General features: G+C 43.5%; 2 protein-coding genes across 2 annotated transcripts in view; one reads left to right on the top strand and one right to left on the bottom strand.

Annotated features, from left to right (window-relative positions):
- Positions 1–25398, top strand: part of camk1a (calcium/calmodulin-dependent protein kinase Ia) — a 91229-nt gene that overhangs the window by 50363 nt on the left and 15468 nt on the right. The window lies entirely within an intron of this gene.
- LOC134463038 (placenta-specific gene 8 protein-like) lies at positions 1690–9565 on the bottom strand. The gene is made up of 3 exons (XM_063216291.1): positions 9442–9565; positions 6847–6998; positions 1690–2450 (listed from the first exon to the last, which is right to left on the bottom strand). The coding sequence occupies exons 1-3, from the start codon at positions 9563–9565 to the stop codon at positions 2361–2363; spliced, it is 366 nt and encodes a 121-aa protein (XP_063072361.1). The 3' UTR covers positions 1690–2360.

Here is a 25398-nt window from a genome sequence, read left to right as displayed (position 1 = left end):
GATGTCAAATGAAAAAAATAATCTCATTTTGTTGGCTATCATTGTGAACCCATATTTGTCTTTGATAGGCCTATATTCATAACAAGTGTCCCAAAAGACCAACATGGGTCGATGTTGGTTCAAATATCCAAATTATAGCAAAGGCTATTTGTAAAATGAATCCCACTCAATTTCAGAAAATGTCACGAACGTGAAGATGCCCCCTGTCGCAGCAGGTGCAAATGGTGTGAACTTGAGAGAAGGTGAGCCTATTTTAGCTAATATCATAGTCTTGAAGAAAAGCGGTTTCTCAACCGGGTGCAATGCTGCCCGCCCTGGTCATCGAATTTGCAGATTGATTCTGTCGATATTAGTCGACGTCATATTCATCAGTTGCCAATGTCAAGGTGGCGGTGCGAACAGCTGTCAGTCTTGAACCTTCATTCTGCTTTTATTTTGCGGTCTCAAAGCTCTGGTTACTTGGCCATGTCTCTGACCATCTGACAACGCCCGTTATAGCTGAAGTGTGGTAAAATAATGACGAGATTTTGACGGGGCACCAGTCTGCGTTTTGAATGTTGCTGACGCCATTCTAATCTGCGCAAAGCGCAAGAGATGACCCTGTTTGCATAGCGCAAGAAAAGAGGCAGAGTAGCCTACCTACCTCCGTGCTGAGCAGGTAGCCTATCTGCATTGAGTGCTCATGAAAATTACAAGCTACTGTGAAATAGTTACTGGCCCATTTAAATCTGAAAGTATATGTAGTAGCCTAATAAATAATGATTTCAAAGAAATAAATAGCCTAGGCTAATAGCCTTACTAGGTTCGGGGTGCCCTGACTTTCAAAGGTTGAGCGACATCAAATCCAAACAGCGATACTTTTGTTCTATTTAGGCTACTCTGCTTTACCGCAGGTTTTAAGCGACATTTCGAAGTCAGCTTCTACCGGCACAGCTGACTCTCTTTTCCTTGCTCTCCCAAACACTGATACGGGCAAACGTGACGTGCGTGCGGGGCAGTGCGAGTGAACGAATGTGCGCGCGAGCGCCTGTGTTTCTGTTCAGCGATGCACATTGAAGAAAGTACAGTTCAACATATCAATGTCTCGTGTGTCCATAGTGCACGAAACAGTAGGCTGGAAGCATTGTGAAAAGAGATTTGTCAGTCTCTCTCCTCCCCCTCACACCATAGTGATGAAGTGATTAAATGTCATCCCTATGAATATGATAGCCTACTTTTCATAACTGGTAATGTGAAAGATTAAGACATTTTATATTTTTAGTATGTCTATTATGTCATATGATTGAAGATGAGAACGATTCAAGTGAAGGAGAGGAAAGCATAGAGGGGTATTCTGAGGAAGGCAAGAAGGATGACAATATCAGGAGGTAGGCGCGCGCACGGGGTGGGGGGGGGGTGGTGGGGATTTAGGGTTGTTTAGGTTGGGGTGTGTGTAGGGGGGCCCATGGAAGAGGTTATTCCTAGGGCCCCAAATTTGGTGCTACGCCCCTGCTTCAGCCAACAACTACCCTGAGGACATAACAACTGTACACCCACCAAACATGTCAAGACAGAGCTCACTTTTTTGGAGTCTGGAGTCCAGGTGGTCTTAGTTTCAGCCACAGCCACCCCCCCCCCCCACACACACACACACACACACACACTCAATCACTGAATACATTTTACAAATACATTTGCTTTATTCACAATAGTACAAGTTGTGAAATATGTGATTGACTGTAACTTTTGACATCACCATTGTTTCTCATAGTTACTTCAAAGTCAAACAGATAATGGACCAGTCTAACTAGTAGTGACAGTGATGGTCAATTACAACATTTCTGAAGCGAAAGGCTCAAAGAATGTCAAAACCATGTTTGTTTCCTTTACTTGGGTATGACAAAAGTGCCTTTTTTCACATGTGCAAGACACACCTTGAAACCTGCTGAGATAAGGATGGTGAGAATTAATTTCCAGAAAAAAAGGTAAAGGTCTGAGTTGAGTTTGTGCAGTGCATATGTGTGTGTTGTCCATTTCTCTTTTATCCTCTCTTGTATGGATGGTGGGTTGCCGTGGTTCTTAACCCATTGACGCCTAAGGCACCTGCAAAAAAGGGTCCTGAACGCCTGAGCCCTTTTTAAGAAAAGCCGCCCTCAGCCTATAAAAACCTAAATATCTCAGACTGTGAAGCACATGAAAACATGCAATAAGTTGCATTTAAACGCTAAGACCCTCATCTTTCATTAGAATGTGTTCCTTCATCTCAAACAAACAAATATTTTTATTAAAGTTGTCTCAAATCTCATGAGCCTGAATGTTGCATAATGCAGCTCCAGGCGCCCGGGCCAATGTTGCGCAACGCAGCACCAGGCATCAATGGGTTAATCCTGAGTCTTCAACTCCCTGGACATCTGGCACCACACACACATGTAGCAACAGAGAGTTGCCCATATATCCTTACACACGGATCCCTGAGAGAGAGAGAGAGAGAGAGAGAGAGAGAGAGAGAGAGAGAGAGAGAGATGGGGGTTAGACAGAGAGAAATAGGGAGAGAGAGTGAGAGAGATGGTCGGTAAACAGAGAGAAACAGGGAAAAAGAGATGAGGGGTAGACAAAGAGAAACAGAGAGAGAGAGAGAGAGAGAGAGAGAGAGAGAGAGAGAGAGAGAGAGAGAGAGAGAGAGAGAGAGAGAATTAGTTGAACATAGTAGCTGCAGAATTGTTTCATATAAATGTACTGTAGAAGCTTCCGAAAATGGATTGAGATGTCTCGATCATTTCACTCAGAGAAGCGGGATTACAGACGTAACCTATAGTTCTCCAGGTCGACTCACGAACTGGGATTAGACGTAACCTATAGTTCTCCAGGTCGACTCACTCGACATCTCACTATGGGTGTATACGATCTCTCCTGATTGCCTTGTCAGACACCCAGAACACAAGGGAAGGCCTAACTCCATGAAGGCTTCCTCGCCATAGACAGACTAAAGCTGGACATACACTGTGCGACTTTTGCCCCGATTTTGCCATGATTTGGCACTCGCACGACTCTTTGGGAGTCGGGCCGATTTCTTGCTCAATCGCAGGTCAATCGTAAGTCTAGCATCGCGCAGTGTACATGGGGTAGCGACAAGCGATTTCGCCTCACGATCGTGCAATCGCAGGGTCGCAAGAAAATCAAAACTGTTTGAAATCCTGGTCGTGCCTCGTGACGAAATCGCATAGTTGAAGCAGTGCTACGACCCAATTTGACACTACACATGCACAAGTTAATAGGGCCGTGCGATTCGCTCTTGATCGCGTCCTCATCTCCACCTCAGGTGCGCATGTTCCCCCCTATGCAGCCCCGGGAAACACGTGTGTCGTGTCGCACAGTCGGACCATTCTGCTCGCATCCGACCGTCAGCTCGTATAGTGTGAGGGTGTGAGTCGTGAGATATGAAATTTTAAATCGCGAAATTTCCTCGTGCAGTGTGAGCAGGAGCTTAATACCCACGACTGAAAATATTGCACAGTGTAAGCCCAGCTTTAGTCTTTCACCAAACCCAATTAGAGGTCGTCGCCACTTGAGACCAGGACCCTGTGGCCTGTGGCGCTGCCACATCCAAACTTTTTGTAGAGAACTCAACTCCGAAAAGTTTCTTACAAGGTCTTACAAGTTTCTTTCTCTTTGTCTACCCCTCATCTCTTTTTCCCTGTTTCTCTCTGTTTACCAACCATCTCTCTCACTCTCTCTCCACATCCAAACTTTTTGTAGAGAACTCAACTCCGAAAAGTTTCTTACAAGGTCTTTGGGTGCGAGGAAACAGCAAAGTTCATGTGTAGTAAAAAAGCCCCACTACGCTGTCACATCCAAGAAAGCTGACAAAGAAGATAATCAGTTGCTGTTTGGACATAATTTCCGAGAAGTGTAGTCAAAATATTACATTCTTAACACTGAATAAATAATTTAAAAGAGCCAAAAGAGCCAGTTTTTTGAATGGCTCTTTGAAAGGAACGAACCATTATGATCCGGATCCCATCAAAGAGCCATAAATCCCATCTCTAGTCACATCCAAGCAACCTGACAAGGATGTCCGGGTAACGGGTTAGCCTGAGGGGTCTTACACACCAAGGCGGTAAAGCGTTGCGGAACGGCCGCGTTTTTTACCGGCGTCGGTGAAAATACATTGAAACATATCTGTCCTTACACACCAACCGGCGGTAGTCGAGCGTCAGCGGCGCGGGAGCCGGCTCCGCGCCGCGCTGCATTTGGAAAATAGAACTCGAGCGTATTTTTCACCCCAGCGACCGGCGGTGTCTCATTCAAATGAATGGCAGAGTAGCATGCTAGCTTTGGTTCTGGGGAGGGTTTTGAACAGGACTGGCCGCGCACGCCGACGCTGTCAGTGTGAAAGGCAGAGAAAAACACGCCGGCCGAAACTAAGCAGAAAGACCGCATTCGTCCCGTGACCGTTCCGTTCCGCCTTGGTATGTTTTGGCCCTAACTGGCGTTGACACGCCTCGGCTACCGCAGCACCCTGGAAGGGGGCCCAGGACGGAGAGACTGTAGCCTCGCGCGCCATCCTACGTACTTCCACCAAGACACTTGGCTCTGCACTACATCTGGTACCTGTCCTCTGTGGAGCGATGTTGACCGGTAGGATTTCCACCAGTGTTCTGACAAACGGTCCTACATTGTAATTTTATCCTACGGTAGGATGTTCTGTCAGACATGTCTGTTAAACGCTCCTACATCGCCATAGATAGACGTCAGACATGTTTGTTCAACAACTTAAAAGTTAAATCCAGATTTTTCCGAAAATGTCGTTCATGCTTCCTGCAATCGCGTCAGATCAAACCAAGTCCAGACCATGAATACGAAATGCAAATGGTAGTATTATGGGATGGTCTGGACCAGGATGGAGAGACTGCTTTGGTACTGTAGATTATGCCCTAATATGAGCTGGGGCCTGGCGGCTCTATGCCTCATAAGCCAGGGCGATGGCCTGAATGGCGATGGCGTTGGCCATCCTGACAACCTCTGCTTGGACAGCGCTAGTCTTCTAGAGCAGTGTTTCTCAACAGGGGTGCCGCGAAATCGTTGCTGATAAATAAATTATGTAATATAATACATATTCATCTAAATTGATAATTTAATGCCAGTCAGTGGAAATCTTTCATCTGCCATTTATGCACAATAAAGTAAATATAGGTCGCCCCAGTCAGCTGCAACTTCGAACGTAGGTCGTGTGACGTCTCCAAATGTGTTACTTTTCGAAGCTTTTGTGGTATCGGATTCGATGCTATGTTATGGCTTGTTGATTTGGGGTTTCTTGAAATTTTTCATGAACTGAAAGGGTATCTCGCCTAAAAAAAGGTTGAGAAACACTGTTCTAGAGGGGTTGGCAAAGCAGACAAACAGCTGCTCGGTTGCTCTGAAAGGTACCGTTTCTGTTTTGACGCCCCTGCTCCGTGGAAGAGAAAGGCCCGCAGCTCAACTGGCTCACAACTGAAGGAGTTCAGAATGTCAGTGACAAATGTTGGTTTCACTCTTAGTGTGACCCTAGCATCGTTGTCTGCGAATTGTGCGGGTTTTACCGACAGGGCATGCTGGTTTTACCGACAGGGCATGCAATTTACTAGCGCGCTTAGTCGTCGCCAGGGCGAGGAAAAAGGTTTGTCCTAATGGAGAGGATCCCCAAGTCCACCTCTTGGATGGGCTTGAAGGGCCTCCTGTACTAAGGGGATATCCTAAGGGGGTGTCATATGCCTCAGTACCAGGCGCAGACGCCTGACACCCTTCAGTCGAGATAGATGCCGGTAAAGCCTGAGGTGCCGTGCATTGCTCGACAAAGTATTCCATTTGTTCAGGGAATTCAGGCTCACGAATGCTACGTGTATGTGCCTTCGACGGATGCTAGCGCTTAGCGCACTCCAGTCTTGACACAGGTAACCGCAACACGCCTCAAAGCCAAGTGTGACGGAGGCTATGTAGCCCATGTGGCATTGTGGGTGTCCTTTGCAGCACTGTTGAATCCACAGGAGTTCGGGCACGGACGGGCAGCGCCCTTCTCCTGCTTCTGGGACTGCGTCACGCTTGAGTAGATAAAGAACGGAACATATAGTCGGGAACAATCGGTAGAAACGCCAAGCTAGTTGTATGAAGTGTGAAGTAAGGAAGGACTCGGACACAGAGAGCCGAAGTTGGAGAGTCCTCCATTTAATCACACACACAACTAACTAACTAGATTGATACGTACAACGTCATACGTACGAACCAGTAAACGTGTCATTGCCATGGCAATGGCAAGCATAGCATGAAGCTAGTTACTGTAGCTATGTGGCTAGTTAGCTAAACTGGCTAAGACTTACTAGTGTGGTAGCGGCTAGACAAAGAGTTAGCAGAAGCCTGCTGGATACCTGATCCTACGAAAGGGTTGAAACACATAGCCCACTCGCACACGTGGGCCCTTTTTATTACGTTGGCTCAAACTATTTTCTAGACTCATTGGCTTACTGCCGCACTGCCTGCACTGGCCGCAATCAAAGGGCTTTCACTCCATGCGGCAATTGGGGTTGTGAAAGACTGACTGAAAAACCTAGGCTAGAGATGCAACAGAACCTGATTTTTAGGTAATTGCTGGATACCGGATCCACTGCTTAAGATCCTGCCGGATCCGGATCCTGTGAAAAACCCTATTATCCTGCCGGATCCGGAACCGGATCTTGGATCCTGTGCATCTCTAGAAACTACTACATTTCATGCAATGCATGACAGAGATATTTTGCAAGAGTTTCTTCCCTCCGGCTATCCACTTTTCAAATTCTTAGGACATCTTTTTCTTTTATTGTTAGTTTTATATAGGTAGCTAGGCATACACAGTACCTCAATGTTGAACTTGTGGCGGACAGACTTGCGTATGCAGCAGGTGACAGCCAGACAGGACGGGGGGTCCAGCAGGGGCATTGCACAGCACCAGCCGTGCTTGCCGGTCGTCTGGCACTGCATGCACGGGAAGCACCAGAACGCAAAACAGCCTAGAAGGGCATCAAGGGATCTGTTAATGGGTCAGTGACAGTGTTGCCAGATGGGAAATGCTGAATTATCATACCAAAACCTCAAAATTATCGTTTATGGGGGCTTTTTGGGAGAAAATTGTCGTACAAGACCCAAATTGTTCTTTCAAGGCATCTAAATGAAATGCATGTTGCATGAAATGCAAACGTCTTTCAACCTAATGCAGTAAATGGACCTTGTTATGGACCTCGTTATGGACCTTGTTATGGACCTCGTTATGGACCTCGTTATGGACCTCGTTATGGACCTTGTTATGGACCTTGTTATGGACCTTGTTGTTCATGTGAAAATGTACACAAACCAAATGTGTCTGACTATAACCTGTCTGTATTCAATTGTTTTAGCATTCTAGTTTTGTGACTAACTACAAAACTAACCAAGAAAAAGTTAAAACCATGCCCACCAAAACAATTACTAGGCTAACTCTAACTTGTCAGTAAAGGCTTTGTTTTGCATGTTTTTGTCTGAAAAGGCGCGTCCAAACTAATCCAAAGTTTATACACTGCATTTGCAGTCCCTGGCAACTTGATTAGTGATATTGATTATCCAATGTGACTGTTAGGGTAAATATTTAATCTTCTAAAACATCCCAATTTGATCATAATAATTAGTGCTGTGTGTAAGTAGATACAAACAATAATCTAATTAATTACAGACTTTGTAATTCATTCATCTCATTAATCTAATTTAATTGCATTGTTATCATTCTCATTAGAGTAGGTGGGATACTTGGTGAAAGAGAAAGGTGGGAAAAGAGTGGCAATAGGCCTACCATAGCCTACAGTACTTCAACGGTGCACTGTGTAAGATTTGTAGTTGTTCACTTCCAGAATTCATGCTGCCCATTCACTAATGTTACCTTTTTCATGGAAACGTACCACCACCATCAAATTCTAAGTATTCATTATGACTAGGAAAATTGCACTTTTCATACATGAAAAGGGGGAGCTTCTCCATGGTCCGCCTTTTGGAATTTCCAGATTTTTTTTAGCTGCAAAAATGACTACTTGAGCCATACTAGATAATATGTGTTTATTACTTAGTAAACTTTCATGTAAATATCAAATTTGGCAATAGGCAGCCCAGTTTCAATGAGCAGCATAGTTGCAGTACCTTTTTGACCATTTCCCACACAGTGCTGCACCTTTAATACTCTAATGACTTTAAACAGACAAAGGCCCACAATTAACAAAAATACCTCTGATATAAAATAACCATCAAAATTGAAGACCATAAACCGCCAACTTAATATCTCAATAACACTACTACAGACAAAATAAGACCGTAGCCCTACGTATAGAAAAACATAGATACAGTATGGTAGATAAAGTAGAAGGTAGCCTATACCAGAGATTCTTTAAGTATATAGAGATATGCCAACATAATAGGTTTCTATGGGCACCTAACGTGACCAGGTTCCGGTCTGCCTAAAGGGGCGTGTCATAATGTTCCTAGAATGAATAGAACAGTCCTTAGATCTGCCTAAAGGGGGATCCCCCCCCCCCCTTGCGACAGTAGAACCCGGAAACAATGCCAATGGAATCTCTCTCTTATCTACTCTCTCTGCCTATACAGAGAATCTCAAGGAAACAGGAAGGAATTTTAAAAATCATGAACTGAGACAACTTGTTAGTGTGCAATGCATTATGATATATCTCACAAGGACGGGAGAAGCTTCCAAAATGTTTTCAAGAAAATCACCAACATGCGAAGCCAAAAGAGAGAGACAGAGAAAGATAATTGTGCATGTCTGTGTGGGTGAGCGAGAGAGAGAGAGAGTTAGTATGCAGGTGAGCGAGAGAGAGAGAGAGTTAGTTTGCAGGTGAGCGAGAGAGAGAGAGAGTTAGTTTGCAGGTGAGCGAGAGAGAGAGAGAGTTAGTATGCAGGTGAGCGAGAGAGAGAGAGAGTTAGTATGCAGGTGAGCGGGAGTTGACGTCATGTCTGAATGAGGAGCGGAGCTGGGTGAAATTTGTGGCTCGGAGCTTTGGGTGTGGCAGTTTATGAATGTATGCCTACTTATAATTAATTGTGTTCATTTTTGAACGTTAATTTCCGATGTAATTACAGTAATTAATCTAATTAAGTTATAATAATAATAATGATAATAATGATGATAATGATAATAATAATAATAATAATAATAATAATAATAATATCTTAATGTAAATCAAGGTCACATTGTATTATTATTCAATGCACTACGCAAAAAATAATAGCATCCGTGTGTGTGTGTGTGTGTGTGTGTGTGTGTGTGTGTGTGTGTGAGTGTGTGTGTGTAGCTAGACAACGCAAAAAAGAATTGCATGTGTGTGTGTGTGTGTGTGTGTGTGTGTGTGTGTGTGTGTGTGTGTGTGTGTGTGTGTGTGTGTGTGTGTGTGTGTGTGTGTGATCCATGTGTCTTACATGATGACATGTCCGCACAGCAGTCGAACAGGCCGGTGCTCCAGTTGCCCGGCTTGGGGGCGGGCGGGGGCGCGACCGGGCCCACTGTTACCGTGGTGCTTACCTGAGTTTGCACCACTGCCATTGTTCTGACAGCGAGAAAGACATAAAGATTTAGGTGCTGATTACACATATGTGGACATTTTTTTATACAGGTATTTTTTTGTATCTGTTTAGGTGTACAGTAAATATGACATATGGCTGAAAAATAAAAACTTTTTTGTGACAGGTGCGTCTTCAGCATATTTTGAAAACCAGAGTTTTGAAATGTAGGCATACATTCTGCATGTCACATTCAGTTGCTGACAACCAGCCTATAATGTTACAGCTATGCACAAGATAAAATGTATGAAGATGCATCAAATATGCCTAGTTCATTTTATCACATAAGCGGTATGAAATTGTAGATAAATTTGTAATTTGTACAACGTCAACAACAGCAGCAACAACATGAATAATATATATTCTTTAAAGCAAACAAACAGAAATCAAACAAACAAAAAACACGGGACGCAGATCAAATTTCACCAAATTTGACAATGGGAAAAGGGAGGGGAGGGTTCTACTGCAAAATCAAAATCAGCCTATATGTTAAGCCTATAGGCAAGGCAAGGCAAGTTTATTTATATAGCGCATTTCATACACAGGTGCAACTCAATTTGCTTCACAAAGTTAACAAATGTAAAACAAAGGAAACAGGAAGAAAGAGGGAAATAAATTAGAGTCAAAAAACATTTAAAACATTAAGATAAAACACAAGGTAAAAATAATAATAAAATAATAAATAAAAATAGTAACAATTAGCTTCTATAGCCTTACCAGTTATATCCGTCGATGGAGTCTCTGTTCCTATTGCACCTAGAGCCACTAAAGGGTTAAACTGTGTTCAGACCGTTGTTGTCAGAATGATGCAAGTGTTGGGGAGAGATCTCTCAAGTATAGGTGGTTTTGTGCTACGATCTGACTATATATATGCATGTCGTGGGGCAGGGATTTGCACAGGAATGTTGAAGATCAGTTGCTCTGACATGCAGAAAGGGCAAACCAAGTCAAGCAGCTAACAGACTCGTATCGGGGGAACATTTGGGTTAACCAACTGGTCCAACTGCTATAACTTAAAGTCACCGAGGTCCAGTTATCCCAGATCCTCCCTCACACACACGCACGCACGCACGCACACACACACACACACACACACACACACACACACACACACACACACACACACACACACACACACACACACACACACACAAATGCATGCACGTGCACGCACAGACCCACACCCACACCCAAAGCCACCCACCCACCCACACACACACACACACACACACACACACGCACGCACACACACACACACACACACACACATCGTTAAAATATCTTCGAGACTTGGTCTGACCAAGAGAATAACAACTAACATTCTTAAACGGCATGGTTGACCCATCTCCCTTGTTTTGCTACATGGTCGAGGACAGAACAGGCTGAGCCAAAGTTTAAACCAAACAATTCTTAGTCCCAATTGAACCTGAACACACCTCTACCCAGGACGGTTAGAAATGCTCAAAGTTGATAAGTTCCCTACAAAGTGGGTGGAGTTTCCCGCTGTGGAGGGAACCCGGAAGTACCTGAACGAGCAAATTGCCTGAGGGTGTGTTACAATATGTGACCTTGCACCCTCCACTTGTGCTTGTGGCCTCCTACTAGGAAGTAATTTGTCGTGATGACATCACTGACAACCAGGACTTTAGGAATGAAGAACCGGTTCGAGGAGCGAATTCCCTGAGGGCGGCATAGGTGCTGGAAAGGGGGACACAGTGGTGCATTTGCATCCCCACTATTGGGCTCCCTAAATGAGGCTCTCTCAACTTCCTCAACTGCTGTGTGTGTGTGTGTGTGTGTGTGTGTGTGTGTGTGTGTGTGTGTGTGTGTGTGTGTGTGTGTGTGTGCGTGTGTGTGTGTGTGTGNGTGTCGTGAGTGTATGTGTCAGAGAAGGAATGTAAGTTCATGTATGAGTCAGGGCTTTTAACCGGTTCTAGGAACGAAAACAAAAACCAGGAACTTTTTGTACTTTACAGGGAACAGAAACGAAACCGGAAACGTTATTATTTTTTATGTTCTGGAACCGGAACACTTATTGAAAAATAATGGGAACCGGTTAATACCGGTTTTATTTCGTTCCTCAAACTGGACAAAAAAAGTAGGCCTAGTCTAATTATTTTCCTGGGCACTTTACCATGACGGCTGAGGGCCGAGTTCTCAATGTATCGTTGTTAGACATATTGCAGAGAAGCGCATTTAAAGTGCATGAGAATGTTCTTCGTTAATGCCTGGGCATCCATGGCTGCTTCAAATCAGGCTTGTGCAAAATTCATAATTTCTGAGTTTAATTCAATTCAGGAAGTGGAATTGAATTATAATTGAATGAACTCCACCCCTACAGGATGTTGAATTGAATTGGAATGACAGGAAATGGAATTCAAAATGGAATTGAAACTCAATGCAATTCAGGAAGAGGACTTGAAACTCACTGCAATTCAGGAAGTGGAAAATAATGTGCCAACAGAAAGAGCTGGACAATCTGGACAATATTGGGGTGCTTGACCTGGTGCCTGTCAGTGACTGGGCTATCCCAATCGTACCCGTCCTTAAGAAAAATGGCCCCTACACTCTTCCAAAAGGCCATGGATCAGATTCTGGCGGGGCTACCGGGGGTACAGTGTTACTTGGACGATATCCTCAACAGGGAGTGACAACGCTCACCACCTCCACAACCTGGACATGACAGTACAGAGGCTGAGAGAAAACGGACTGAAAGTTTGCCAGGAAAAATGTCAGTTTTCCAGTCATGCTTCCATTGAATATCTGGGCCATGTGATTGATGGCAAGGATCTATCGGTATACGAAAGCCGCTCCATGACCATCTTGGAAGCCCCAGCTGCACAACATGTCAACCAGTAGGGCTGCACGATTATGGACAAAAATCATAATCACGATTATTTGGGTCAAAATCATCATCACGATTATTAATCACGATAATTGACTTTTGCTGATTAAAAAAAATATATATATATAACAAAATGAAATATAACCAAGAATAAATTATGTACGGGACGAACAAAATAAAATTAATTGTAGTAATTATGTAAAATGCAATAGCATGAAATTAGGTGAACAGATTTCTGGCCAGAAACACCAGCCTGTCAGTATGTTCTGGCTTCAAGGAGGCTCTCGAAGGTAGGCCACTACTGCCACGATTAAATCCCGATTAAAATCCCGATCACGATATCACCATTTATCACGATTTTTTATTATTTTCGATTAATTGTGCAGCCCTATCAACCAGTTATGCTGCGACGCTTTACCGCCCTGGTGTGTAAGACCCCTTATGCTCATACATACTGGGGGCGGGCTGCTGAATTATTATGACCGGTTCAGTCCCAATCTCTCCACGTTATTGAAACCTGCTCCATGAACTGCTGAGGCAAGGAAAATATGGGAGTGGTCAGAATTGCCAATGTGTTAAATCAATCCTACCCTACGCTAACTGATAATGTTATATCCCCCTGTCCATTTTGTGTATGTGTATATTGTGTGTATGTTGTGGTGGGAATCAGAAAGAAAGAAAAAAAATGATGATATCTTGGCTGGCAACTGTTGTTAGCTCCTGAGCGCCCAATCTCTGTGTGACTATCTATGACTTATGATAGGCCCAGCCACTATGGACCTTACGCATCCAAGAATCCTGGTCCTAACCTACGTTGACCTTATGACTCTACATTCTCTGTCTATCTCTTCTTCCTCTGCCCTCCTGCTATTTCTGCCTCTCCTCTATACCTCTCCTTTTAAATCCATCTCTAACAATGTTTTTTTTTCCCATTTGTTAAGCACTTTGAGTTACATGCCTTGTATGACACAGTGCTATACAAATACAATTATTATTATTATTATTATTATTATTATTATTATTATTTGCAATATGCGCTCGGCATCACACGAGGGAGATGGAGAATAGCCATTTTGGTAACACTTTCTATGAAGCCCATATCTATAGCGCATTATGAGTGCATTTATAACAACTTATAATGCGCATCATAATTAATCATAGTGCGTTATGACTACACTCATAACTCTTCATGATGGAGCCATGAATAACAAAAAAATCTAGCTTATAATACATTATAAATCTTAGGGTGTTTTGAATGCTCGTGACTGGTTAAAAGTGAACAGGCTTATAATACATTATAACTGTCATGATGCACTATGATTAATTATGATGCGCATTATAAATTGTTATAAATGCACTCATAATGCGCTATAGATATGGGCTTCATAGAAAGTGTTACCGCCATTTTTAATAACACAGAGGCAGCAGAGAAAGCCTGTAGGTTAGTGTTTCTCAACTGGGGGTGCTACAGCCCCCCTGGGGGCATTGGAATGCCCTAGAGGGGCGTTGAGAAGGATACGGCTGAGTGGGGGCGGGGCCTTGTTCCCATTGCGGGGCATTGGTCTATTTTATTTTTCAGTACTTACGGGGGTGTTGGCAGACTTATGATGAGGTCAAGGGGGCGTTTGTTCAAAAAAGGTTGAGAACGACTATTCCAGGAGAGGGGAGTTGTGGTCAAGTGCTGCGAGGGCACAAGCTGAGGCCTGGTCAACCTGGGCTGGGTCGCCTGGGTGAGGGTGTAGGCCTATGATGTTCGAAAGACCCGAAACGCCCAGGGACGGATCATGACTCCATGGGCCCCTGGGCCAGACAAGAAGAAAGGGCCCCCTCCAGATGTTAGAGACCCTATTTTGTTGGGCATTCAGGTGTTTTTCCCCTGAAAATATGTGAAAATAGAGTTGTTGAAAGTGTGATTTTACCCAACATGAGAATGGAAATTTAGAGGATTGGGCTTCAGGGCCCCCTTGACTCTTGGGCCCCTGGGCCTGGGCCCGGTAGGCCCTTGCAGTAATCCATCCTTGGAAACACCCCATTACCTCAGGTAACATCACTGATGATGATGCACCCTCATTGAGAGTAAATAGAATGGAGGCCAAAATTCTATTTCATTGTTGAAGCCAAGTTGGAGCCAAGGTTGGACCCAAAAAGACCAAAAAATGGCCAAATCCCATTCATTCCTATGAGAGACATAAAACCCTGTATCTCCCTTAAATGCCACTCCAGGGGGATAATTTTTCGCTCAACTAGTAGGTCCCCTTGCTCTCCAACTTACCAGGGTGGTGATTTTTTGTGGTGATGTTTTGTTTTAGAGAGATATTAAAAGTTAAATTGACCAATGAGCATCAGAACATGGTTTGATTGACCGTTAGAAGTCTTGTTGTTGTCCAATCAGCACCTGCGTTTGGCGTTGCTAAGGTGGAATGTAAGTTGGAATGTTCCCAAATCTGGCTTCAAAGCGTTGAATGGCAAATAGCGTTGATTTGGCGTCCATTCTATTTACTGTCAATGTGCACCCTAGATATGCATCAGAGGATGTGTCACTACAATAGAGCTTGAAAGTGACGTCACTTCCCCCGATTTCATGGGACCTCAATGGCGTTTTTAGCCGAAAATCGTAGCATGTAATCCAATGGCGGTACTAAAATGATATTTCGATCCCCTTCGAGTTGTGCCATGAGCTCCATATATGTTGTTTCTGATATTTTTGTTAAATTTTTCGTACGAACCCCCAAACTTTTTAGAAAGCGGTGTTTCTTCACATCTTTCATGCAGACGGCCTCGGAATCAAACATTTATACTTCTGCATGAATAATTTTTATCTAGCCTCTTAAACAGCATATTTGTAGCCCAGCGCATATAATGACTGAGATCAGAAGATATTTACTCGCTACCATGTTGTTAGGTGGTCAACTTAGGTCCTGTGAAATGCGGAACTAAGGGGCGGGACTTTCAAGCTCTATTGGGCTATCTCGTGTAACCATCCACATTCACATGTACAATAGCCTAGCTATACATCAGAGCAGTGGTTGCCAACCTATGGGCCGGGGCCCACTGGTGGGCCCTGAAGGTATTCCAAGTGGGCTTTGAAATCATTTTCCAAAAATAATAACCATATTTTAGAATAGAATAGAATATACTTTATTTGTCATGCAAGCATGAAATGTATTTAGTCTCACCATAAAAACAAACATGTACATTCACTCCATTAAAACACTCATACTCTAAAAACATAAATACACATAAAAAACATTGCACATATCCCCTCCCTCCAGCCACCCCTCCCAGCACACACACCACATACAGTACAGGTCAGATACCAGATCCATTCCCTTGTTGTTATACCAGCCTAGCTTTTCCATTGCTTATTGACCATGGAGATTGCGTTGGGTATGAATGAGTGCTTGTAGATGTTTTTCTTTGTAATGTGTGCTCTGTAGCGCCTCCCTGAGGGGAGCAGCTCAAATTCAGGGTTAAGGGGGTGGGTGTTGTCATCTAAAATGTTTATGGTTTTCCTATCAACTGCAGTCCAATACAGCTTGTCCAGTTGCTTTTGGGGTCGCCCTATGATTTTTCCAGCATTTTTCACCACTCTGGACAGTGGTGTGTGTTGCTGTTGATTTATTTGAGTTTTATTCTTAATTGGGTCAGAGGTGGGCCCCGAACATTTTTGACAATTTCGAGTAGGCCCCAAGTTGAAAAAGGTTGGCAACCCCTGCATCAGAGGATGTGTCACTACAGTTGGGCTATCTCGTGTCACCATCCACATTCACATGTACAGTATGCAGAAGGAAACGCATAACATAACCGAGACACACACCACAGGGCGCGTCCCACCTGTCACATAAACATCAACAGGCAACATATCACGGAACAAGTGCCAACTGAAGACCACCTCAGGCACCTCGAGTGACAGACTAATTAGACCATGCATGCAGAGAAACCCGTTCCTGAAGAAAGACTAGATGCATATTCTGTTTCATTTTCAGTTCCAGTGAACCCCTTAAGACAAGGCATTGTAAACGAGCTGTTTGTTACCAGAATGGCAATGAGGAAGTCGTAATGTATTACTAAAGTAGGGTGACCAGATTTTTGTAGTCTGAAACTGGGACACTTCACGTGTGACTTAAGGACAATATTTGGAGGGCTGGAATTATTTTTATTTTATTTTTTTTTAGAAGCAATTTCCTGCATTCTAATCAATTTTAGGGGGAGGAATGATACTAGGACAGTCAAAAAGATGAGGCGCACACAAGGCTTGCAGGTTCAAAAAGTGTATTGTGGCCGACAAATTAACAAAAGAAGTCAACGGAAAATATCTGGAGGGGGAGGAAAGACAAATCGTAACTGACTGCTTCAGACTTTCTATACAAGCGCTGGCTGCCATTAGTTGTGGCAGGTTAACATGTAGGCCTAATCTTTTCCATATATTTACCCTGATAGACATGCAGCGCAATGTAGCGGCTGGCCAAAACCGGGACATATTTGTGTCCCGACAGAGATTGCTCGGGACCTGGGACACACAACTCCAAGCCGGGACTGTCACGGTTAAACCGGGACGTCTGGTCACCCTATTACTAAAGGCCCCGTGCACTGTCACTGTAGTGTAGTACTATAGTAGTGAACTTTCAATGTCTATGACAGCGTGCCACAGGACGTACTGCGTGCATTGAGGGGCTACAAGTCAGTGAATGCTCTCTGAAATGAATTCACACATAGGAAGACATCACAGAATAAGTGGTCACTGAAAATCAAATCAGGCCCGGTATATGAGCCCGGTACTGTATGTACCATAAGTGGCATATTTCTCTTCTGTGCACTAGATCTGTGAATGTGATTGAGTGCCAGCTAAATTCTGCACCTGTACTTTTACACACAACAGATGTGTGGTAGGAAGCAGACACTAGGCAAGACACAGTGTGTGCACACTGCCCTAAAAAAGCAAAGTGCAGTAACTACGCCAACATTGAATCTGAGAAAAATGCCTTCAAAGCCCTGATATTAGTTTGGATATTGTAGTAACTTCAAGGTTCACATAGCAGTATCTCTAAAACAAGACCACAATGATTTGTCACTAAAATCTAGATAGAGAAAGTGGAATGAAAACCATTTTAAGTCTAAACTCAATTATGACCAAATATGTAGTTACTGCACTTTGCCTTTGCAGGGCAGCGACACTTGTGCGCGTTTGCTTGCGTGCATCAGCGTGTGGTCTGTGGTCTGTGGTTTTGTCTCTGTGTGTGTGTGTGTGTGTGTGTGTGTGTGTGTGTGTGTGTGTGTGTGTGTGTGTGTGTGTGTGTGTGTGTGTGTGTGTGTGTGTGTGTGTGTGTGTGTGTGTGTGTGTGTGTAGACAGACACTCCCCGTCTGCATATCTATCTGGCACCTATTGCTTTAACACACACACACACACACACACACACACACACACACACACACACACACACACACACACACACACACACACACACACACACACACACACACACACACACACACACACACACACACACACTCCCCTTCTGCATATCTGTCTGCCACCTATTGTTTTAATAAGTCATATGAAATGCTTGCCGCTCGTGTCAGGAATCCCTGTAAGCACTGGGGGCTGAGCAGCACCCCTGAAGATCGGATGCTAGAGTCACCTGGCCTGGTCCAGACCATCCCATAATACTACCATGCTAGAGTCACCTAGCCTGGTCCAGACCATCCCATAATACTACCATGCTAGAGTCACCTAGCCTGGTCCTGACCATCCCATAATACTACCATTAGCCTGGTCCTGACCATCCCATAATACTACCATTAGCCTGGTCCTGACCATCCCATAATACTACCATCAGCCTGGTCCAGACCATCCCATAATACTACCATTGGCATTTCGTATTCATGGTCTGGACTTTGTTTGATCTGACGCGATTGCAGGAAGCAGGAAGGACATTTTCGGAAAAATCAGGATTTAACTTATAAGTTGCCAACATGTCTGACGTCTATCTATGGCGATGTAGGAGCGTTTAACAGACATGTCTGACAGAACATCCTACCGTAGGATAAAATTACAATGTAGGACCGTTTGTCAGAACACCGGCGCAAATCCTACCGGTCAACATCGCTCCACAGAAGACAGGTACCAGACGTAGTGCAGAGCCAAGTGTCTTGGTGGAAGTACGTAGGATGGCGCGCAAGGCTACCTCTGAACTGCACTATAGTGACTTTCTACCTTTACCTGCACTACCTCCCAAGAAATACCTTGGGCCAGGGGTAGGGTAGGGTGCCCATCTCCGTGACAGTAAAGGGGCGAGTTTGGGGTGTTTGGGCAGTTTTTTGGGCAGTCATGGGTGAGCGGTTAGGGCGTCAGACTTGCATCCCAGAGGTTGCCGGTTCGACTCCCGACCCGCCAGGTTGGTGGGGGGAGTAATCAACCAGTGCTCTCCCCCATCCTCCTCCATGACTGAGGTACCCTGAGCATGGTACCGTCCCACCGCACTGCTCCCCATGGGGCGCCACTGAGGGCTGCCCCCTTGCACGGGTGAGGCATAAATGCAATTTCGTTGTGTGCAGTGTGCAGTGTTCACTTGTGTGCTGTGGAGTGCTGTGTCACAATGACAATGGGAGTTGGAGTTTCCCAATGGGCTTTCTTTCACTTTTCTTTCTCTTTTTGGTGGTGCTTTATAGAGCAAAGGGGCGAGTTTGGGGTGTTTTTGGTGGTGCTTTGCTTTGACACCACCGTGAATTATCCCCCGAGCTCAGCTCAGCAGCCTTTTCAAATATTGCATTGTATGAAAATCATTTGGAAATGGATACGCAGTTATTTTGTAATATACAGCCAATGTGTTCATAGCTTAATCAATCATAGCTTACCCTAACTAACTCGGTATCAGCTGATAATGTTATATCCACCTGTCCATTTCCAGCTACTGTGGTGGGAATCAGAAAGAAAGAAAGAAAATTTTGATATTCTGGCTGGCTACAAGTTTACAAGTTTATTTATTTAAAAAGGGACAGCATATATTACCAGCATTTAAACACAAATGCTAAATACACAAGATTATAGCCATGAGGCTAATTTCCATCTTTTGTCCCTTGACAGGTTTGATGTTCCTTAAAAAAAATAGGTTAAAACAAAATAAAAATACAGTGCAGGGCAGGCATTTCAAGAAGGCCATGAGGTTCCATCATGCCCTCCCACTTTGGCCTTGTGCCCTTGACAAAACATATCTGGCAGACGGCCACAGCGGCCTTGATGCCCTCTCTGACTTATGGTATTTCTCAAAACCTAGTGCGCGCACTTCCAAGTGTATTCAGCCTAATTGTCACGCCCAGTGGTTGGATACTCTTTAATAGAGTTAGAGTGTGCTTTATTGTCCCTGGAGTAAAAATGTGTCTTGGGCTTCAACATTAAGTCCTGGGTATTAGTCACACCCAGTGATTGGATACTCCGTAGAGTTCACTAAAGAGTATCCAATCACTGGGGGGGTGACGAATTAGGCTTGATACACTTGGAAGTGTGCGCACTTGGTTTTGAGAAATGCCTTTGCAGTTTAGCAGTCTGCCTCTTTTCTGACACGGCTTCAACACGGGCATCTTTTGAAAGACGAAAACAAACCAGCGGTGCGCTTGATTTGAGCCTGTCCTTCACTCACCATTGTAAAACAGCAACGTAAAAGAGAAAAACGAAACAAAATCAACAATATGCATGACTGGCATTTGGGAAACAGTAATTTTACATCACAACAAAGGAGCGTGAATGGCGTAGCCAGCTGAAATGTGGAACTAAGTGCCTAACCAATCAGAAATCGGCGGGGGCGTGTCATGGCAGATCAGCGTTCGGAAAAAAAGACGCCAACTATCATCATAGACCGCCTAGGCATCTTTTTCCCCCAACGCTGTTCTGCCAAGACACGCCCCCGCCAATTTCTGATTGGTTAGGCAATTTGATCCCAAATAATTCAAGGTTGAGATTTATCATGATCACCAACCTCCTCACCCCTAACAACTACAGAATGATGACATGAGAAATGTCTTTGTAACATGCCCATCTCTTTTCAATGCGATTCTCCAGTCTCAAGTCAAAGTATGGTGGCTCAAATAGGACAATAATGACAGCATTTTAGGGTTAGGGTTAGGGTTAGGGTTGTGACGCACTCCAACCACAATTTTGTTTGGCAATAGTTTGTCACATACAGTCTATGATCACCGAACAAGGATGGATATCCTGTTAAACTATTGTATGGTCAAGTTCAAAGTCCCTGACATTTGTTAGTTAGTTACTAATTCAGTTATTTTTTGGAGCAGTAACTTTCTTTTTCCAAGTAGGCCAACGTGCCCAAGATGCACATTATCAAACTACCAGTAGGTCAGATTTAATGAAAAAGGCAAAACTTCTTTTCATTACCTGCATTACTCGCCCCTGCATCGGGTATGGTTTGCTAAATTTCTGATTTAAAATTGTTGCTTATACAATTAATAACCTAGTTCATTTGATGTTGTACTTCAACTGAAAACATGTACCTGTAGATTGCACCAGCTGGTCTTACGACGGGTCTTAACCCGTTCCTGCAAGCCCCCTATTTTCACGTTTTTTTTTTTTTTTGGTGCCAAAACTACATGTCCAAATTGTGAGAAGCATAAATTCCATATAGTTTGAGACTCAGAGGTGTGCCTGGTATCATTGTAAAGGTAAAACTCTTGGGATTGTTGCTAAAAGATTTGATTTGTGTGGTTTGATTTGAGTTGATTTATTGTGTGACCTACAGTGGCAGAGGTTGCAGTGATGGAGTTGCTTTCCCGCCCATAATTTTGCCTATACAATGGCATGGGCACAGACAGTGGAACCTCGAGGCAGGCTATAGACACACTCACGTCATAGGCACTTGTGTTGACTTCAACCAGTCCAAATTTGGAGTTAAAAGACCAAACAATGACCATTGTAGAGCATTTTTCAGCAGGTATGCCCAGCCGTTTTCCTTGTGTCCTATTTGGAGACTCCAAAAGTACACCTTGGAGACTACCATTCTACCATTTGGAGACCAAGCAATGACCATTCTGAAGCATTTTACCTGCACTCGGTCTTCTATTTTGCAGGCTCCAAAAATACACCTCGGGGACTCCAAAACGACAAAAGCTGTGTACTGTAACAAGAATCAAACACCTAAAACATTTTTCCTAAGAACAAATTCCTGAACGCTAATGAAAGCTGACTGGCATGGTGACAGCTATGAGTGCAGACAGGTGAAAGTCAAGCGATGCCTTGGTTGGCCTGGTGATGACAGACAGGTGAGAGTGGAGCATGCCTAAGAGAAGACAGACAGGTGAGAGTGGAGCATGCCTAAGAGAAGTCGAGCATAACTCAACTCAACGTTTTAAGACCAACTAGAGATTGTTACACCCATTGCACCCACTGGACTTAAGACTTCCTCTGTCGAAGATTTAATTAATTTGATTAATTAAGTAATTTATGCCAAGTTCAGGGGTAAGCATTGGCATAATTGCTAATACCCCATTTCTGTAATTACAACGAGAAGTGTGTGTGTGTGTCTGAGTGAGAGAGAGAGAGAGAGAGAGAGAGAGAGAGAGAGAGAGAGAGAGAGAGAGAGAGAGAGAGAGAGAGAGAGAAATGGGGAAGCGCAACATGCTTGAGATATTTGACACTGGGCCTAAATCAACAGGCAAAAGCCATACAGTAGGCACATATCTCAGAACGAGTGCCAAGTGAAAACCACCGCTGGCACCTCAAGTGACAGACTAATTAGACCATGCGTGCAAAGAAACCAGTTTCTGAAGAAACACTAGATGGTTTTGTTCTGTACACACGCAAACACAAACACGCGCGCACACGCGCACACATTTGATTACTTTTATTTGGACCCAAGAGACAAGCATTCAAGGTACAAGGTACAATATTCAAATATTTTGGAATAGGCTATTGACAGGCTGGCAGATTTTAAAAGACTTACACACTCACTAAACAAAACATCTTTGTCTCCATATTTGCATGCTAGCTATTATAGCTGAAACAGAGCAAACATTTGCCACACACACGCACCTACTGCTTTAAAGGGGTATGCCACTATTTTGGGGCTTAATCAGTTTTTCTCGATTGCTTACACACAATTTTCTGAATCAGTTCTCGAATTCTCAGAACTCTACACACAAATCTCCAAACCTCACACGCAACGGGCAGAACTCTTCACTTCCTCTGAAAAATGCACGTCTTGTCTCAAAACAATGTACTCTCTTCTAAAAACCTCATTTTGTTCTCAAATGACACACACAAGCAGTCATTTCAATACACTCTTATGTGAACCATTGAACACTAATATGCACAAGGTAAAACTCTATACTCAACTTGACACACAGTAGAAACTTATTTTCTTCACTGTTCTACTCACTAAAGAGGGTATTTTTCTGTAGTAAAATACTGAAATATTGTTTTTAGACTCGGAGTACACAAATGTGTGGCAAAAAATATATTTTACATATTTTTCTGACATTTTCAAAAAATGTACTAATTTATTGTAAAATATTGGGTAACCACATGAAAGTGATCTCTAACATCTTTTGGAGTTCAAAAACTAAACAAATGTGTTTTCTCACTGCATCCACTCATGTTTTCATCAATATCACATGCAATGTGTATCCTTATGGGGTGATGATTTCAGATTGTAAACCGGTATGAAGAGAGTTTGCCCATCTGATGAGGAAGTGAACATAGGGTGGCAGTTGATTTTAGTATTTTGAATGGCAGTGTGTTCAATGCGACAACCAGGGTTTTTCTTCATGAAAATTGTGTGTAATCCAGAAAATTGTGTGTAGTGGTTTGAAAAGAGTGTGTTTTAAAACTGAAATGTGAGTGTAAATAAGGAATTGTGTTTAGTGTTCAGTGACATTGGTTAGGGGAGTTGGGGGTGAGATGTTCCGAGAATTGTGTGTGAAGTACCAGAACTTGTGTGGAGGCAATCGAGAAAAACTGTAATACAGTTAAAATTGTTGGCCGGGGTTTATAAATGTGGTAAAGTGTCTTATTTTTCATGTTCAGCGTTGTCTTGCTTTAAGACAAGTTAAAAGAGGAAGTATGTAGCTAAGCTAGTGAAAGTCAATGGATCCGTGTAGCATGTAGCATGAATGGCCTCCATTCATCTGGTGTCCGTGGACCTCTTGTAGTCAGTAGTGCAAGGCTTGTCGCTAGTGGACCTCTTGTAGTCAGTAGTGCAAGGCTTGTCGCTAGTAGACCTCTTGTAGTCAGTAGTGCAAGGCTTGTGGACCTCTTGTAGTCAGTAGTGCAAGGCTTGTCGCTTGTCGGGATGATATTCTTTCACTGCCGGGCCGGTTGGTAGGCTATGCGCATTCTGATCTCCATGGAGTTCCGTTGCGCTGCGGTGATCCAACAACATCGATTTTGATTAATCAATAAAAATAAAAATGCAGACGGCAATGAATAGCACTAAAAGTGCTTTCTAGAAACATATCATCATATCTGTCCAAAATGTTGACTTCATATGGACTAAATAGATGTAAAAGATGAAAGGAAATTGCACGGTTTTGACGGAGTTACCAGAGAGGCAGCCAAACAATGCAACGTCATGGCAACAACAACCCACGAGTGAAAATATCGCACAGTGTATGCCCGCCTTTAGTTAGAGTCTTTGTTGTTAAGGTCAGAGCATGTTGGCAGCCGTGGCGAATGGTTAGGGAGTTGGCCTTTTAATCTGGGGGTTGTAGGTTCAAATCCCAACTACACCTCCATCCATGGCTGAAGAACCCTTGAGCAAGGCACCATTACCATGAAAAATAATAAGTGTAATGTAATGTAATGCTCGATACCCTTGAGGCTCTGGGTGGAAGCCTGGAGGGCAATCCACTTTACGTCGGGTGAACGCCCCTTTAGGAGACCTTCGATTACCATCGGAGTCTTGAGGTTGAGAATAAATGCGCTGTAGATGGCGGTAGCGCACGTCTTGTGCAAACACCATGAAAAGAGAAGAAGGAGGAGGGACAATACCCCCTTAGGAGACAGAATTTTGAGCACACGCTTTTGTATTGAGTGGGCGTGTTTCGATTCCTCTTATTATATATCCAACCTCTTTGGCCATACCTTTCCTCCCTTTGCTATATACTGTATTCTGCCTTTGCTGTATTGTGGAAGGTTATACCTTTCCTTCCTATACTGTATTCTAGAGGGTCATACCTTTCCTTCCTATACTGTATTGTGGAAGGCCATACCTTTCCTGCCTTTGCCATATACTGTATTGTATTTCCTCAAACCATCGTTGGCACAATCTGCACACTCGCTGCAATGTGGTTGACATCCCATTGTCTTTTAACTACACTGGTTGGGCATATGTACTATGTCAATCAATAGACTTTCATTGTGTGTCATAGAGGACTAATGTATTCTATGGCTTGAAGGTGAGAAGAATGTAATCTGACATAGACGAGTACAAAGGGGGGATGAAATGTTGTAATTGTTGGCGGAGGTTTCAACTTGCAAAGTTATAACCATCTTCTTTCCTGTAATATTGCGTACCATGGTCCTTTACAGTTTTTCTCAATTGGTTTTGTACATTTCTCGAATCTTTCTCGCATTTTGTAAAACATCACGTTCATTTCCAAAACAGATTCAACAAGTGGCAAAACACCATGGATGACCTGCAAAACCCAATCTCTTGCTCAAAATCCTTGGCCAATCTCTCAAAACCAGGCTTTTGTGTCTGTGAAAGTGTCAGAGCCATCAAAATGTTATGTCACTGTGTAAATGTTTTGGGGAGTGAGATCTTTCATGGATTATCATAACCAGTGTTCACGCTAGAATTCTTACTGGCCGGACAAGTGGCCGGCTGTATTGCAGAATACCGGACATTTGAAATATCTAACGGACCTTCTCTCATATAGCCAAACACACACTCCCTAATGGGTCAAAGTGTAGTAAATTGGTCTTTTCTGCCAGCAAAACTTAAATTTCACTAGCATTTGGCCA

Source organism: Engraulis encrasicolus, chromosome 14 (genome assembly GCF_034702125.1).
Source record: "Engraulis encrasicolus isolate BLACKSEA-1 chromosome 14, IST_EnEncr_1.0, whole genome shotgun sequence".
Taxonomy (NCBI): Eukaryota; Metazoa; Chordata; class Actinopteri; order Clupeiformes; family Engraulidae; genus Engraulis; species Engraulis encrasicolus.
This window is presented reverse-complemented; position numbering and strand designations above follow the sequence as displayed.